At 40.6% G+C, this 17,705-nt stretch overlaps 1 protein-coding gene across 1 annotated transcript in view; it reads right to left on the bottom strand.

Moving 5' to 3' along the window:
• Positions 1-4,695: 4,695 nt before the first annotated feature.
• Positions 4,696-17,705, bottom strand: part of LOC126176047 (uncharacterized protein CG13380) — a 99,683-nt gene continuing 86,673 nt past the window's right edge. Inside the window, exon 3 of the mRNA XM_049923179.1 lies at positions 4,696-4,872. Coding sequence (XP_049779136.1) covers positions 4,789-4,872 — 84 coding nt within the window. The 3' untranslated portion in view covers positions 4,696-4,788. The remainder of the gene's footprint in view (positions 4,873-17,705) is intronic.

Raw genomic sequence — 17,705 nt, 5'->3', positions numbered from 1 at the left:
GTTGATGTCTGGAAACATGTCGCCTGGTCAGACGAGACTCGTTTCATATTGTATTGAGCTGATTGATGTGTATGGGTATGGAGACAATGATTCCGTCGACGCTGCATGTCAGAAGAGGACTATTCATGCTGGTGGGGGCTCTCTAATGGTGTGGGGCGTGTGCAACTGGAGTGATATGAAACCCCTGATACGTCTCTGACAGGTGACACACATACATAATCATACTGTCTAATCACCTGCATCCAGCCATGTCCATTGCGCATTCCGACGGACTTAGGCAATTTCAACAGGACAATGCGATATCCCACACGTTCAGATTTGCTACAAAGTGCCTTCAGGAAAATTCTTCTGAATTTAAACACTTCTTCTGGGCACCGAACTCCCCAGACATGAACATTATTGAGCATATCTGGTATGCCTTGGAACGTGCTGTTCAGAAGAGATCACTACCCTCTCGTACTCTTATGGATTTATGGACAGCCCTGCAAGCTTCATGATGTCAATTCCCTCCAGCACTACTTCAGACATTGGTCGAGTCCATGCCACTTCATGTTGCGGCAATTCTGCGTGCTCGTGGTGGCCCTATAGATATTTGGCAAGTGTACCAGTTTCTTTGGCTCTTCAGTTTACTTTATTACACCACTGGCCATTAAAATTGCTACACCAAGAAGAAATGCAGATGTTAGACGGGTATTCATTGGACAAATATATTACACTAGAACTGATGTGTGTTTACTTTTTCACGCAATTTGGGTGCATAGATCCTGAGAAATCGGTACCCAGAACAACCACCTCTGGCCGTAATAACGGCCTTGATACGCCTGAATATTGAGTCAAACAGAGCTTGGATGGCGTGCACACGTACAGCTGCCCATGCAGCTTCAACACGATACCACAGTTCACCAAGAGTAATGACTGGCGTATTGTGACGAGCCAGTTCCTCGGCCACCATTGACCAGACGTTTTCAGTTGGTGAGAGATCTGGAGAATGTGCTGGCCAGGGCAGCAGTCGAACATATTCTGTATCCAGAAAGGCCCGTACGGGACCTGCAATATGCGGTCGTGCATTATCCTGCTGGAATGTAGACATTCGCAGGGATCGAATGAAGCGTAGATCCATGGGTCGTAACGCACCTGAAATGTAACGTTCATTACCGTCAATGCGAACAAGAGGTGACCGAGACGTGTAAGCAATGGCACCCCATACCATCACGCCGTGTGATACGCCAGTATGGCGATTACAAATACTCGCTTCCAATGTGCGTTCACCGTGATGTCGCCAAACACGGATGCGACCATCATGATGCTGTAAACAGAACCTGGATTCATCCGAAAAAATGACGTTTTGCCATTCGTGCACCCAGGTTCGTCGTTGAGTACACCATCGCAGGCGTTCCTGTCTGTGATGCAGCGTCAAGGGTAACCGCAGCCATGGTCTCCGAGCTGATAGTCCATGCTGCTGCAAACGTCGTCGAACTGTTCGTGCAGATGGTTGTTGTCCTGCAAACGTACCCATCTGTTGACTCGGGGATCGAGACGTGGCTGCACGATCCGTTACAGTCGTGCGGATAAGATGCCCGTCATCTCGACTGCTAGTGATACGAGGCCGTTGGGATCCAGCACGTTACAGTCGTGCGGATAAGATGCCTGTCATCTCGACTGCTAGTGATACGAGGCCGTTGGGATCCAGCACGGTGTTCCCTATTACCCTCCTGAACCCACCGATTCCATATTCTGCTAACAGTCATTGGATCTCGACCAACACGAGCAGCAATGTCGCGATACGATAGACCGCAATCGCGATAGGCTACAATCCGACCTTTATCAAAGTCGGAAACGTGATGGTACGCATTTCTCCTGCTTACACGAGGCATCATAGCAACGTTTCACCAGGCAACGCCAGTCAACTGCTGTTTGTGTATGAGAAATCGGTTGGAAACTTTCCTCGTGTCAGCATGTTGTAGGTGTCGCCACCGGTGCCAACCTTGTGTGAATGCTCTGAAAAGCTAATCATTTGCATATCACAGCATCTTTTTCCTGTCGGTTAAATTTCGCGTCTGTAGCACGTCATCTTCGTGATGTAGCAATTTTAATGGCCAGTAGTACACTTGCAACTTAATACCATACTGCTGCGTTAACTTTAATAATACAACCTATAAACCCACTATTTACTAAGGATGTGAGACAAATATGGTGAGAAAATCACATACAAATTCTTCGATGAAGTAACCTTTTTATTTATTTTCTCTCTCTCTCTCTCTCTCTCTCTCTCTCTCTCTCTCTCTCTCTCTCTCTCTCTGGAATCTTATGAGGATAGTCAGGCACAACCTGAAGTATACCAAGTCTGTTCCAAAAATTCCAGAACTTTGCCCACAAAATTTTTCTACGCCTATCTTTTATTTACTGTGTATGGTCTTTTCGAAATACTCTCCTCCACCATTGACACACCGCCCCCAACGCCGTTTCCACTTCCGGAAGCAGTCTTTGTACTCCTCTTGCTGGATCGCGCTGAGTGCCCTCTGCGAATTTTCTTTTAGCTCGTCTATCGTTGCAAATCTTTGTCCCTTCAACACGGTTTTCAACTTTGGAATTAAAAAAAAAAGTCTTCAGGGGCCAGGTCTGTGGAGTACGGAGGATGGGACAGCACAGTGATTTCGGTTTGTGCAATAGTCACGCACCAAAAGGGATGAATGTGCGGGTTCGTTATCGTGATGCAAGAAGGAATTGTTTCACCACATTTCAGGTTTTTTCCTTCTCATATTTTCTCGCAGGCGTCGCAAAACGTCCCGATAGTACCACAGTTTAACCGTTTGTCCCTGAGGCACGAATTCACGATTAACTAATTCTTCAAAGTCAAAGAAAACTACTAATGATTAATGACCTGCCCTTGTTCATAAATTCTCACACAATATTGTATGCTGATGACAACTTTTATACATAAAAACTCTGATCTAGGTACGCTGAAAACACTGACCGAAAATACCCTTGCTCAGTCCTCATTATGGGTCAAAGCTAATGGCTTCTTACTAAATGAAAACAAAACCCAGACACTTTATTTTAGCCTCAAAGAGATTCCTAATGACCAAGAACTAGAAACTGTCAAATTTTTAGGTGTTTCTATTGACAATAAATTGACATGGGAACCACACATTAAAAATATATTGGCTAGGCTTTCAAGAGTTATTTATCTAATTAGAAATTTAAAAAGACATGTTCCCAATGACTATGTGAGATCAGCATATTTTGCCTTCTTCCAAATCATCATTTCTTATGGAATCTTACTGTGGGGTAGTAGCTGTCATGTAAATGATATTTTACTTTTGCAGAAGAAAGTAATAAGAATAACAACAGATTCTGATAAAACAGTACATTGTAAACCTCTGTTTATTAAATTACAGTGTCTTACAGTAGTAAACTTATTCATCTACAATGTTTTATTGTACATTAGAGACAATGTCTCTAATTTTGTGTTGAGAAGTGGTATTCATAGCCACAATACTAGAAACAGAACATCTGTAGTCGTGCCATATCATAGATTATCAAAATCGCAGAGCTCCTACCTACTAATCAGTGAGGGGTATGGAGAAGATGCTCTAAGCACTCGTATGGCTGCAAAATGGTGTATAGCATTTAATGATGAGAAATGAAGTGGGTGATCGTCACTACCGATGATGTGGTGCAGAAAGTAAATAACAATGAATGTGTAGCATCTTTCCTCTTACATTTTTTATCTCATGCCTTTCCTCGTGTTTCAAAAAATATTCTATATGACAGGATGTTTACAATACCTGAAGTGCATATACTGGGTTCCATAAATGTTGACCAAGTTGGACAAAACCAACTGCTTAGCCAGTGCAATGACTTTCCTCCAGAGGTACGATATTGAAGGAATAGAGTTTTGAAACAAAATACTCACAGGTGAAGGAACATGGGTTTGCTCACATTAAACTGGCATCAAATTAACAGTTCTCAGAATGGAGGCTCTCCACATCCCACAAGAACCTGAAGTTCCAGCAAACAATTTCAGCCAGAAAAATCAAGTGCTCAGTTGCGGGAGAGTCTGGGTGTTTTGTTTATCAATGTTTGTCCTGGGGCAGCACAGTCAACACAGACAATTGTTGTGAAATCTTAAAGAACCTGTGCTGTGCAACTCAAAACAAAATATGTGGCATTATCAGTAAAGGGATCATTTTGCTGCACTACAATGCTCATCTCCACATGCCTCATTGCACTCACAATTTCACTGTATCGTATGGTTGGAACATCTCAACCACTTCCATGTAGCCTTTACCTAGGTCTAGTGAGTATTGTTAGTTCTTGGACTTAAGAATCATATTGCTTTGACCACTACCAGGATGATCACGATGTCAAAACATCAATAAGGGCTGGTAAAAAATCAGGCAGCAGATTTCTTCTATGAGACTGCAATTTAGAACGTCCAACCTCCACCATCATTTAAAATGATACCACAAAGATTATAACAATGGGAGCCAAAAATAAGGGAGTCTTAAGTAATGAAAGGAGAGCATATGCATGAACATTTCTGAGGATAACTGCATGTAAAAATGTCGGAAACTTTTAATGGGAACAGTGGCCATGGACACACAATACTGATGTTATATATATATTGCTTTATTGATTGGTAAGCTAGTTAAGAATATCATATGTGATTTCCAGTTATGACAATTGTACATAGAACAAATATTTATTATTTTACAAATTACTGTACATAATAACATTACTATCAAAATAAATTAACATTTCAAAACATAACACACAAATTTTGCCTTATGCTGTAAATGTGGTTTCCTCCATCATATGAATGAAAGCTTTGCACTTTGGACACTGGTAGATATCCATCAAGAATATTGTCTGTAACAAGACAAAAATGCTGTTACTTGTTATCCTACGAGATTCACAAATTTTACAAGTTTTGGCAAATGTTGCTATTTACAATAAAAGCATTTGTTAATCATGTCTAGAAAATCAATAAAAAAAATAAAATTGTTGTACAGTCATATTTTAGGTGACTGTGCTGCAACCTATGCTTTTCACGAATGTGATACATTAATTAATCAGCATGTGTGATTTACAGTTACTGTAAATAATATACCATGTCACATTATTTTCCTCCATTAACAAGAGTGTAAACTGTCTGCAAATTAATGCTGTTGTCAAATTTATAAGTGACTATAACTTGAAAATCATTTCAGAGAAACAGTAACACTTGCACAAAGTCATCTATTATGAATAGAGAAATCTCATTTTGGATATAATTCATTTTAGTTCTAAAGGTTACTGTTAACACTTGTAGCATATCACACTCATAAACTAAGAGATATTCAGGAAGCCTAGTCTAAAGTTATTTGTTTACAGTGTTGTTAAACACGGTACCAGGAGCAAGTTGTGTACAGTGGAAATTCGAGTTTACGTTCTCTGATTTTACATTTTTCACAATTCTACACCATAAATTTGAAGCCCCTGTGAAAAACCCATAAGATCAATGCTAAAAATTCCCTGATTTTACATTTCTTCCTAGTAATGTCTACCTCGATTATAAGTTCTTACTCAACGTCTTGCTTGACTTTGTCCCATTTTCTTTCTATTGACATTTGATGTGACTGAATGAGTTATGAGTGGCATAATAGACAGACAGTTCATACCACAGTTAAGCAAATGCTTTAGGCCTTTGTGGAGAGGAGAGACATGAAAGAAGAAATGCAGATGTAATCCACAATTGGGGTTGTCAACACAATTTGCAACATTTCGCATCACCGCGCAGTTATGATAAAACTACTGCTAGGTTGCAGTGGTAATGGAAAAAAAAAGACAGTTGACACAATGTATTCCAGACAGAGTCAATACATGATGAGGGGGCCCAGACACTGCCTATTCTTGTGCCACTTACAACACAGGCTCATCTTTTTGTACATATTTCCGACGTGCTGTATTCAGCAACAGTATCGTCAACCTTTTAAATTAAAACACAGAGTCTCAAAGAATATGCTCAGTCATAATCATGGAAATGTCACCCATTTCCAGGTAGTGAACTCTTACTGGTGACTCGATAGGTCATCCAACTACCAAAGCAGCCACTACACCACACTAACACATGTAAAATGAGCTCAGCTACTGAATGTGTAGAGAGGATGCTTCAACAATGGGAGTGCAGGTGTATGCAGATGACATGTTACGACAGAGATGTCGCAAGGAACTAAAACAAGCATTTTGCGATAGAACATTTTAAAGACTTTCTTGCTCAAATCTGTCACAATACAGCTGCAACAGCTACATACACTACTCACGTATATACTTTGGACCATACACACCACAAACTGTATACAGAGTGGTCCACTGATCGTGACTGGGCCAAATATCTCACGAAATAAGCATCAAATGAAAAAACTACAATGAACAAAACTTGTTTAGCTTGAAGGGGGAAACCAGATGGCGCTATGGTTGGTCAGGTAGATGGCGCTGCCATAGGTCAAACCGGATATCAACTGCATTTTTTTAAATAGGAACCCCCATTTTTTTATTACATATTCATATAGTACATAAAGAAAATATGAATGTTTTAGTTGGACCACTTTTTTAGCTTTGTGATAGATGGCGCTGTAATAGTCACAAACATATGGCTTACAATTTTAGATGGACAGTTGGTAACAGGTACTTTTTTTTAAATTAAAATACAGAACGTAGGTATGTTATAACATTTTATTTCGGTTGTTCCAATGTGATACATGTACCTTTGTGAACTTATCATTTCTGAGAACGCATGCTGTTACAGTGTGATTACCTGTAAATACCACAATAATGCAATAAATGCTCAGAATGATGTCCGTCAACCTCAATGCATTTGGCAATACGTGAACGACATTCCTCTCAACAGCGAGTAGTTCGCCTTCCGTAATGTTCGCACTTGCATTGACAATGCGCTGACGCATATTGTCAGGCATTGTCGGTGTATCACAACAGCAAGTATACTTCAACTTTCCCCATAGAAAGAAATCTGGGGACGTCAGATCCGGTGAACGTGGAGGCCACGGTATGGCGCTTCGATGAACAATCCACCTGTCATGAAATACGCTATTCAATACCGCTTCAACCGCACACGAGCTCTGTGCCAGACATCTATCATGTTGGAAGTATGTCGCCATTCTGTCATGCAGTGCAACATCTTGTAGTAATATCAGTGGAACATTACGTACAAAATCAGCACACACTGCACCATTTAGATTGCCATCGATAAAATGGGGACCATTATCCTTCCTCCCATAATTCCGCACCATACATTAACCCGCCAAGGTTGCTGATGTTCCACTTGTCGCAACCATCGTGCATTTTCCGTTGCCCAATAGTGCATATTAATCTGGTTTACTTTACCGCTGTTGGTGAATGACGCTTTGTCGCTAAATAGAACGCGTGCAAAAAATCTGTCATCGTCCTGTAATTTCTCTTGCGCCCAGTGGCAGAACTGTAGACGACGTTCAAAGTCGTCGCCATGCAATACCTGGCGCATAGAAATATGGTATGGGTGCAATCGATGTTGATGTAACATTCTCAGCACCGATGTTTTTGAGATTCCCGATTCTGTCACAATTTGTCCTGCTACTGATGTGCGGATTAGACGCAACAGCAGCTGAAACACCTGCTTGGGCATCATCATTTGTTGCAGGTCGTGTTTGACGTTTCACATGTGGCTGAACACTTCCTGTTTCCTTAAATAATGTAACTATCAGGCGAACAGTCTGGACACTTGGATTATGTCGTCCAGGATACCTAGCAGCAAACATAGCACATGCCTGTTGGGCATTTTGTTCACAATAGCCATACATCAACATGATATTGACCTTTTCCATAATTTTTAAACGGTCCATTTTAACATGGGTAATGTATCACGAAGCAAATACCGTCCGCACTGGCGGAATCTTGCGCGATACCACATACTAATACGTTTGTGACTATTACAGTGCCATCTATCACAAAGCGAAAAAAGTGGTCCAAATGAAACATTCATAATTCTTTACATACTACACGAATACGTAAAAAAATGGGGGTTCCTATTTAAAAAAAAAACGTATTTGATATCCGTTTGACCTATGGCAGCGCCATCTAGCGGGCCAACCATAGTGCCATCTGGTTTCCCTCTTCAAGCTAGATAGTAGTTTTTTCGTTTGATGCTTATTTCGTGAGATATTTGGCCCAGTCACTATCAATGGACCACCCTGTATAGTGAAGACTGGCAGCAGTGACAGAGGGCATGAAATGAAACTGTAGGATCTGAGCTTTCTTTCAAATTTGCATTTCACGCAGTGTACAGAAATTCACTGGGCTGATTTCTCATAACCTTGTAATGTCAATTGGAAACTAAACTCATTTTTTCACTTCTCTGTTTCTCTCATCTAGCCTAAAATAACACTTTAACTGAGGTGAGAATGAGGTGACAAAGTTCATTATTAAGCAGATGTCTGCATTCATGCTTATGGTTTAACCACTTAGCTGCTGTAATGTTTTTGGTTTAATTCAACAAATTCATCAATTTTTGCTTTTTCTGAACACAAAGAATGAGCTCTCAAAAACACGTGCTTTGAATGTATAATTTTGCAATCTTAGCATATTGGAAAATATGCTCAATTACCTTGTATCCAGGTACCAATTTCAATTTTTTGGCAAGTGTTTACTTGGTGTTACACATCAGTGATTTTTTTTTACAAACTGATTAAATTCATTACCACCAATTATTGTATAAACATAGTATTGCACATTTAATTTCCTTCACTTAGACAGTATTGGAGAGGATAGCAATTTTTAATCATGTACAGCAATTGTGTGGTTTTGCTCGTATTTGAGGGTTTTTAACATTTACCTCAATTTTGCATTTTTTAAGCCTGGTCCATAGAATTAGGTTTTCACTGCATTTAGTGTTCTGTAAAATAACACAGCCGTCATACTGCAGCTCCATTGTGTGCTGTTCCTGAGCAGAAGATAAGTTGGTTGCTATTCATAAGCAGCTCCAAACCACCCCAACTATTGTCAAATAATTAGAAGCAGGTGTGTTGGGTGGGAGGTAATACAGAGAACTCACCACGTTATAGTGGATGGGAGATGGGAAGGAACAACAGATGCACTCAGCTTGTATGCCTGGGGGACCTTACAGCATGCTGAAGAGGTTACTCTGGGAGCCATTCAGGGAACAGTGTGTGACCAACTGCAGACTGTAGCACACACTGGAACAAATTATACCGGTCATCTGGGCTCCAATGTTGCACTTTTATGATTCCAGAGACTCTGGGTTCAGGATACCGGTCTTGCTTACAGAGTTTCAACGAAGCTCACAATTTGCAGCATTGTCCTGATAACAAGACTGTGTTGTCCTAGTTCTGAGCCAAGTGGAAGGTTTGAATCAAGAGACTGACAAGGTTCTGTGACAAGCTAGGCTTCAACTTCCTAGACTTCCACCAACGGGCTGAGAACTGGATGGTCCCTCTACATGGGTCACATGTGTAATAAACATCACAAGTAGCTAGCCAGGTAGCTGACTATGTGTAGGTTGGACACAACTGTTTTTAGTTTAGGCATCTCTCCACCCAATCCAGACAACAACAGCAGTAGGAATCACAGAAGTATCTGTGTAAGTGTCCAAAGACCCCCCCCCCCCCCCCCCCAAGGTGAGAATATTACTCCTACTGCAAAACTGCTGAAGCACTCACAATGAATTCCATAGTGCAGTGCTCCTAAAATGCAGTGAAGCTCACATGATACTATATGCAGAAAGCTGCTTAAAACCTGAAGCTGACACCAGTGAGACCTCTGGGGAAAACTTAAACATATGCTGCACCAATAGGCTAATGAGAAGTGGAGGTGCTGTATTTTTCGCAGCAGACAAGAAATTCAAATCCAAAATAGAAAGCAAAGCTGCACGTAAATAGCTTGAAGACATTTTAACTAGCAGAACACAATATATTGCACACAGCAGTGAGTGTTCAGAGATAAGGATATTGTCAGGACTTTCCCAGGGAAGTGTCATGGGATCACTTATCTTCTATATACATATGCAATTTGGCGGACAGGGTAAGCAGAAGTATGCGGCTGTTTACTAAGGATGCAGTGGTGGATGAGAAGGTGTCTTATTTGTTTGACCGTATTATGATACAAGATAACTTAAGATGAAGTTTCTATTTAGTGTGATAAATGGCAGCAGCCGTAAATGTAGAAAAATGTATGCTAATGCATACGATTTGGAAAAACAAACCCATAATGTTCAAATACAGTATCAGTAATGTGATGCTTGACAGTCACGTTTTTTAAATACCTAGGCATAATCTTGCAAAGCAATAAGAAATGGAAGGGGCATTTAAGGATTGTCATAGGGAAGGTGAATGACCTAATTCATTTTACTGGCACATTTTAGGAAAATTGTCATTCACAATTTTAGGAAAATTGTCATTCACAATTTTACGAAAATTGTCATTCACCTGTTAACAGGGACTGCTTATTGAACACTAACGCAAACCACTGTTGAGTATTGTTCGAGTGTTTGGGATAGCTATACGCAAGGCCCAATTAAAGGAAGACACTGAAGCAATTCAGAGGGCTGGCTGCTACATTTGTTACACATTGGCTGCAACAACACTGAAGTATTACAGAGATGCTTCAGGAATCCAAATGGGAATCACTGGAGGGAAGGTGACATTCTTTTCGAACAGCGGTATTGAGAAAATTTAGAGAACTGGGATTAGAGCCTGACTGTAGATCAATTCTACTGCTGCCAATGTACATTTCACATAAGTATCATGAAGATAGCAGAATAAAGAGTGTGCATGATATTATAATTGGATCCTTCTATGGAACCAAGACTCACCCAATTATCCGAAAACTAGAGAATAGCTTTGGTTGCTTGTGCAGAAGTACCCTAATCATACTGTAATCATCAGAGAAGAATTTAATCACCCACCATTCATGTGGGATATTTACAATTATGTTAGTGATGACTGTGACAAGAATCCTGGGAAACATTACTAAATGCCTTTCCAGAAACTGCCTAGAACAGATAATTCGGAACCCCACTCATGGTAGAACTGTATTGGATGTGATGCCAACAAAGAGAGTTTACATCCTTGGGGATGTCCGCCGCGAAGATGGCATCAGTGACCATGAGACTGCTACAGGAGCGGTGAATATTATAATACAAAGGCAACTAAAATAAGCAGAAGGATTTATATATCCAGCAAACTAGACAAAGAAGCAGAGTCCTCTCTCAATGAAGAGCTTGAAACTTTTAACTCAGGACATCAGCACTTATGGGAACTATGGCTCAAGCTTAAGGACAGATACTTGTCTGTACGCAGAACAGTTCATGATGGTAGAGTCCCTCCACAGTATACAGGGTGTTACAAAAAAGGGCGGCCAAACTTTCAGGAAACATTCCTCACACACAAAGAAAGAAAATATGTTATGTGGACATGTGTCCGGAAACACTTACATTCCATGTTAGAGCTCATTTTATTACTTCTCTTCAAATCACATTAATCATGGAATGGAAACACACAGCAACAGAATGTACCAGCGTGACTTCAAACACTTTGTTGCAGAAAATGTTCACAATGTCCTCCGTTAGCGAGGATACATGCATCCACCCTCCGGTGCATGGAATCCCTGATGCAGCCCTGGAGAATGGCGTATTGTATCACAGCCGTCCACAATACGAGCATGAAGAGTCTCTACATTTGGTACCGGGGTTGCATAGACAAGAGCTTTCAAGTGCCCCCATAAATGAAAGTCAAGAGGGTTGAGGTCAGGAGAGCGTGGAGGCCACGGAATTGGTCCGCCTCTACCAATCCATCGGTCATCAAATCTGTTGTTGAGAAGCGTACGAACACTTCGACTGAAATGTGCAGGAGCTCCATTGTGCATGAACCACATGTTGTGTCGTACTTGTAAAGGCACATGTTCTAGCAGCACAGGTAGAGCATCCCGTATGAAATCATGATAACGTGCTCCATTGAGCGTAGGGGGAAGAAACTAAAATGAGCTCTAACATGGAAATTAAGCGTTTCCGGACACATGGCCACATAACCTGAAAGTTTGGCCATACCTTTTTGTAACACCCTGTATAGTCACTATAAAGACTTTAATAAACAGACTACCATATAATAGATAGAAAACAAAGCACAGTGCTAGAGATAGACAGATGATGAATGAAATGTGGCTGTCTGTCAAGTGCGCAATGTGTGAAGCCTTCAAGACTATCAAAGCAGAATATTGTCAAAAGACCTCTCACTAAATCAAAAGAAATTCTGGTCTTATCTAAAGCCTATTAGCGGCACCAGAGTTTGTGTCCAGTCACTCAGGGATCAGACAGGAACTTAAATTGAGTGTAGCAAAGCAAAAGCAGATATGCTCAACTACATTTTCAAGTGTTCCTTTACAAAGGAAAACCCAGGAGTATTGCCCCAATTCAATTCCTATGCCACTGAAAAGTGAGTGGGGCAGATACCACCATTAGTAGCACTGAAAAACAGCTAAATTCATTAAAATTGAACATAGTCCCATGGCCTGATGGAACCCCTATCAGATTCTATATCAAGTTTATGGCTGGGAGTGTGTCACAGAGATGCTGAAGAAACTAAACCGGCATACTCTTTTAGATAAATGTAAACTTTTCTGACAAAACATACTTACGAAGTTTCTTTGCTCCCACAGGGACTGTGAGAACAAGATTAGATTAAGCACACACATGCACACTTGTTGTTTTTCTGTGTGGTATGTTGTTTCTTCTTTCGCTGTGATTTTTATCAAATATTGCAGTACAACACAACAGGAGTTTGAACAGGTCTGTAATCAGAAGACACACTTCTTCCACTCTAGCTTAATCACTTTAAAGAATTCTGGCGATACACTGCTTCAGGCCACCAATATCTTTCACTCCCAATCTTTCTTCTCATTTTTCCTTGATTTCTAGTTTTTTGCTGATGGCTAGTGAAAATTAATATATCCTCTATCCAAAACAGTAAAAAATTATAGATTTGTTAACAGACCAACATTTAATGGATCAATTCTTGATGATGTGTGTCCCATTTCAAGCAGCATATCATTCAACTTCAGATTCCACTGTGACTACCCTGCTTCAATCCATACAGGGACTCAGACGACAGCCAGGTATGTTTGCTATAGAAGTACAGCTACCGTTGCAACAAACAAATTTAGTGTTCACAGTCCCTTTGAGAAATGCACTCATTGCATCCATCAGATTGAAATCTAGGTTGTATTTAGTAGCCAAAACAAATAGGTAACCAACTGAAGTGTACTTTGCAACTGGTGAGTAGACTACCATAATCAGCACCTTTCCTTTGAACAAATCATTTAATCACAAATCTTGCCTTATAGTAAATTAATACTCCCTTTTCATTTATCTTCATTTTAAATACCCACTTATGAGGTAAACCCTTTTTCCTTGAGGAAGATCAATCAATGGCCACATTTTTTCCCCCATCAAGGAGTCATATTCTTCATCCATCACATCCTTCCAATGATCACCCTGAGCAGATGTTAAAGCTTCTTGAGCAGCCTGAGGATCATTAATACATTAAACTGGACAAAATAAACAGAGATCTTCCTTTTCTTCTCTCTGCACTGAACAGTCTCTTTTCATGAACCGTCGTCATCACAATACCAAAATGACAGTCAACAGCATTACTCACACTAGTGGTGACAGTATCACCTGTATAATTACCAACTGTTTTCTTATATATTCTCTTCTTATTTCTTCTGTTCAGTTTTTTCAGGTGTTACAAGGCTTCTCTTGGATGTATAACATAAATATACTGTATCACAGTTTAGTTCAATTTCTAAAAATATGTTTTATTTTGAATGATGTCATATGTCATGGTTTGCGCGGCTATATCCTTTGACAGACTTGCAACTGCTGACAATTACCAGCTTCTGGGACTTGCGAGTCTCATTTTTGGCCCTTTTCTTGGGAATTTAAGTCATCACTTTGAGCCAAAATTCATATATGTAATAAATCAGTATTTTTTAACCATACCTCCAAAGGCGTCTTTCAATCAACTATTTTGGCAGGTGACCTATTAATATCATTAGCTGCATTTCTATTGCCTCTGCGCAGAATTGTTTATGTAAACCAGCACCAAACAACATACACTTTGCTCTTTCCACCAGTATTCCATTTCATACTGCCCAGTGATGCATTCTCCACGTCCACATATGTCCTTGTCAATCAGCAGTAAATGTTATGAAGCTTTTGAACTATTATTACTGAATGGCAGTCTGGCTTCCTTTACTAGTTGCCATGTGACATGTTCTTTACTACTAGCAGGAGACAATCTCATACAGTTTATTTCTTTAAACTCTAAATGTCTCGTGTTAACGCCACTAAGAATTTCAATTATTAAGGAAACTTTAGATTAGCATTCACTTCTCTATTATGTGTTTAGTAAATACAAACATGCACAACATTCACCCGGAATCCATTTTTGGCTACTGGACTAACTGACAGAAGATTAGTAACACATTTAGGTAAATACACTATGTTATCAAAAGTATCTGGATACTCCCAAAAACATACGTTTTTCATATTAGGTGCATTGTGCTGCCACCTACTGCCAGGTACTCCGTATCAGCAACCTCAGTAGTCATTAGATATTGTGAGAGAGCAGAATGGGGTGCTCCGCGGAACTGACGGACTTCGAACTTGGTCAGGTGATTGGGTGTCACTTGTGTCATACATCTGTACGTGACTTTTGCACACTCCTAAACATCCTTAGGTCCATTGTTTCCAATGGATAGTGAAATGGAAACTTGAAGGGACAAATACAGCACAAAAGCGTACATGCCGACCTCGTCTGTTGACAGAGACCGCCAACAGTTGAAGAGGGTCGTAATGAGTAATATGCATACATCCATCCAGACCGTCACACAGGAATTCCAACCAGCATCAGGATCCACTGCAAGTACTATGACAGTTAGGCGGGAAGTGAGAAAACTTGATTTCATGGTTACGCCGGTAAATGCCAAAGGACACCTCACTTAGTGTAAGGAGCATAAACATTGGATGACTGAACAGTGAAAAACGTCATGTGGAGTGACGAATTAAAGTATACAATGTGGCGACCTGATGGTAGGGTGGGGGTATGGCAAATGCCCGGTGAACACCATCAGCCAGCGTGTATAGTGCCAAAAGTAAAATTCGGAGGCAGTGGTGTTATGGTGTGGTCTTGTTTTCATGGAGGGGGCTTGGCTTGTACCCCTTGTTTTGTGTGGCACTATCACAGCATAGGCCTACATTGAGGTTTTAAGCACCTTCTTGCTTCCCACTGTTGAAGAGCAACTCAACGATGGTGACTGTATCTTTCAACACAGTCGAGTACTTGTTCATAATGCACAGCCTGTGGCGGAGTGGTAACATGACAATAACATCCCTGTAATGGACTGACCTGCACAGAGTCCTGACCTGAATCCTATAGAATACCTTTGGGTTGTTTTGGAATGCCAACTTCATGCCAGGCCTCATCAACCGACATCAATACCTCTCCTCAGTGCAGCACTCTGTGAAGAATGGGCTGCCATTCCCCAAGGAACCTTCCAGCACCTGAATGAACTTATGCCGGCAAGAGTGAAAGCTGTCATCAAGGCTAAGGGTGGGCCAACACCATATTGAAGTCCATCATTATTGATGGAAGGCGCCACAAACTTGTCAGTCATTTTCAGCCCAGCTGTCCGGATACTTTTGATCACATAGTGCACAACACACATTTTGCCCGAATTCTGTCTTTGACACCATTCAGTTTCAAACTGACATTTTCCTGAATTTACACATGGAGCAGTGTATTGGTGGCAACAGTTATGGTAGGTACTGGCTTGTTTGTACATTAGACATCCACCCATATTTATTTTTCATCTGCACCGATGCTGTGAAGAAGTTGTAAAACCTGTGGCAAAAGTTATTGCCTTCAGAATTACTTGTCTTTTTCTTTGTTACATAGCACTATCCGACTGTATTTGCCACACCTGAAGCACTGTGGCTTCTAATTGGCTTTCACAGTGTTTTGTTTGTTACCTTTTTTCCTATAATATTTCTTTTTCCTGTGAAGAATGCTGACAACACCAGATTTATTACTTCTTGTGACAGTTTTGTTTTTATAAGGTGTGTACTGATTTATTCCTGAGATTTCAGTTCCCATTATCATCAGTTTGTAAGTTTCAGGTAAACCGACCAAGATTAGTGTTTTAAGTCACTCTTCATAGACACTAAATTTAAAATTTCTTAATTTTTGAGTGGATGGTATTAACTTGTTCACATAATCTTCAACACTTTTACATGATACCAAAGTACTGGTAATAAGGGTTGCTCTGTCATGACACTTGTCTGTCTAAAACCACTGTCATCAAAAGCTTGCTCCAAAACCTCCCAGACCTCCTTAGCTGTAGGTGCATCTTTTATTTACACATAATTGATTGGGTCTAATATTTAAGCGAGCTTTGACCATCCCTTAACCCATATCTTTGGATCTCAAAGTTTGTACTGAAAAATTTGAACTTTCATGAGTATAATGTCCAGTGAGTTGCTCAATGTGAAACTCATTTTGATTAGAACTTGATATCTTGTATTAAATGGGGGATGAAGGGGAGGACAAAAACAGAGCAACACTCCATGTAAACGACAGCTGAAATACACTGAGGTGACAAAAAGTCATGGGATAGCACTATGCAAATATACAGATGGTGGTTAGTATCACATGCAAAAGGAATAACAGGGCAGTGCTTTGGCAGAGCTGTCATTTACACTCAGGTGATTCAAGTGAAAAGGTTTCTGATGCGATTCTGGCCACACAACAGGAATTAACAGACTTTAAATTGGAATGGTAGTTGAAGTTAGATGTATGGAACACTACATTTTGGAAATCATTAGGGAATTCAATATTCTGATATCTACAATGTCAAGAGTATGCCGCGAATACCACATTTCAAGCATTACTTCTCACAACAGGCAACACAGCGACCAACAGCCTTCACTTAACAACCAAAGCATTGGTGTTTGCGTAGAGTTGTCAGTGTTAACAGACTAGCAACACTACACGAAGTAACCGCAGAAGTCGATGCGAGAAGACGTATGATGAATGTATTCATTAGGGCAGTGCAGCAATATTTGGTGTTAATGGGCTATGGTAGCAGACAACCGACCTGAGTGCCTCTGTTAACAGTACAACATCGCCTGCAGTGCCTCCCCTGGGCTCGTGACCATATTGTTTGGACCCTAAATGACTGGAAAACTGGCCACGTCAGATGAATACCGATTCCAGTTGGTAAGAGCTGATGATATGGTTCGAGTCGGGTGCAGTCCGTGAAGTCGTGGACCCAAGTTGTCAACAAGGCACAGTGCAAGCTGGTTGTGCCTCCATAATGGTGTACACTGCATATGCATGGAATGGATTGGGTCCTCTGGTGCAACTGAACCGATCACCGACTGGAAATGGTTACGGTTATGTTTGGCTACTTTGATTCCATTCGCAAACATTGTGGGCTTAATGTTTCCAAATAACGGCTGAAATTTTATGGATAAAACTGTGCAATGTCACCATACTAAACTGTTCACGACTAGTTTGAAGAGTATTCTGGATAATTCAAATGAATGATTTGGCCACTCAGATCACCCTACATGAATCCCATGGAATATTTATGGGACA

The sequence above is a fragment of the Schistocerca cancellata genome, chromosome 3 (genome assembly GCF_023864275.1).
Source record: "Schistocerca cancellata isolate TAMUIC-IGC-003103 chromosome 3, iqSchCanc2.1, whole genome shotgun sequence".
In the NCBI taxonomy this organism is placed as follows: domain Eukaryota; kingdom Metazoa; phylum Arthropoda; class Insecta; order Orthoptera; family Acrididae; genus Schistocerca; species Schistocerca cancellata.
Note: the sequence above shows the minus strand (reverse complement) of the source record. Positions and strands in the feature narration are given on the sequence as shown.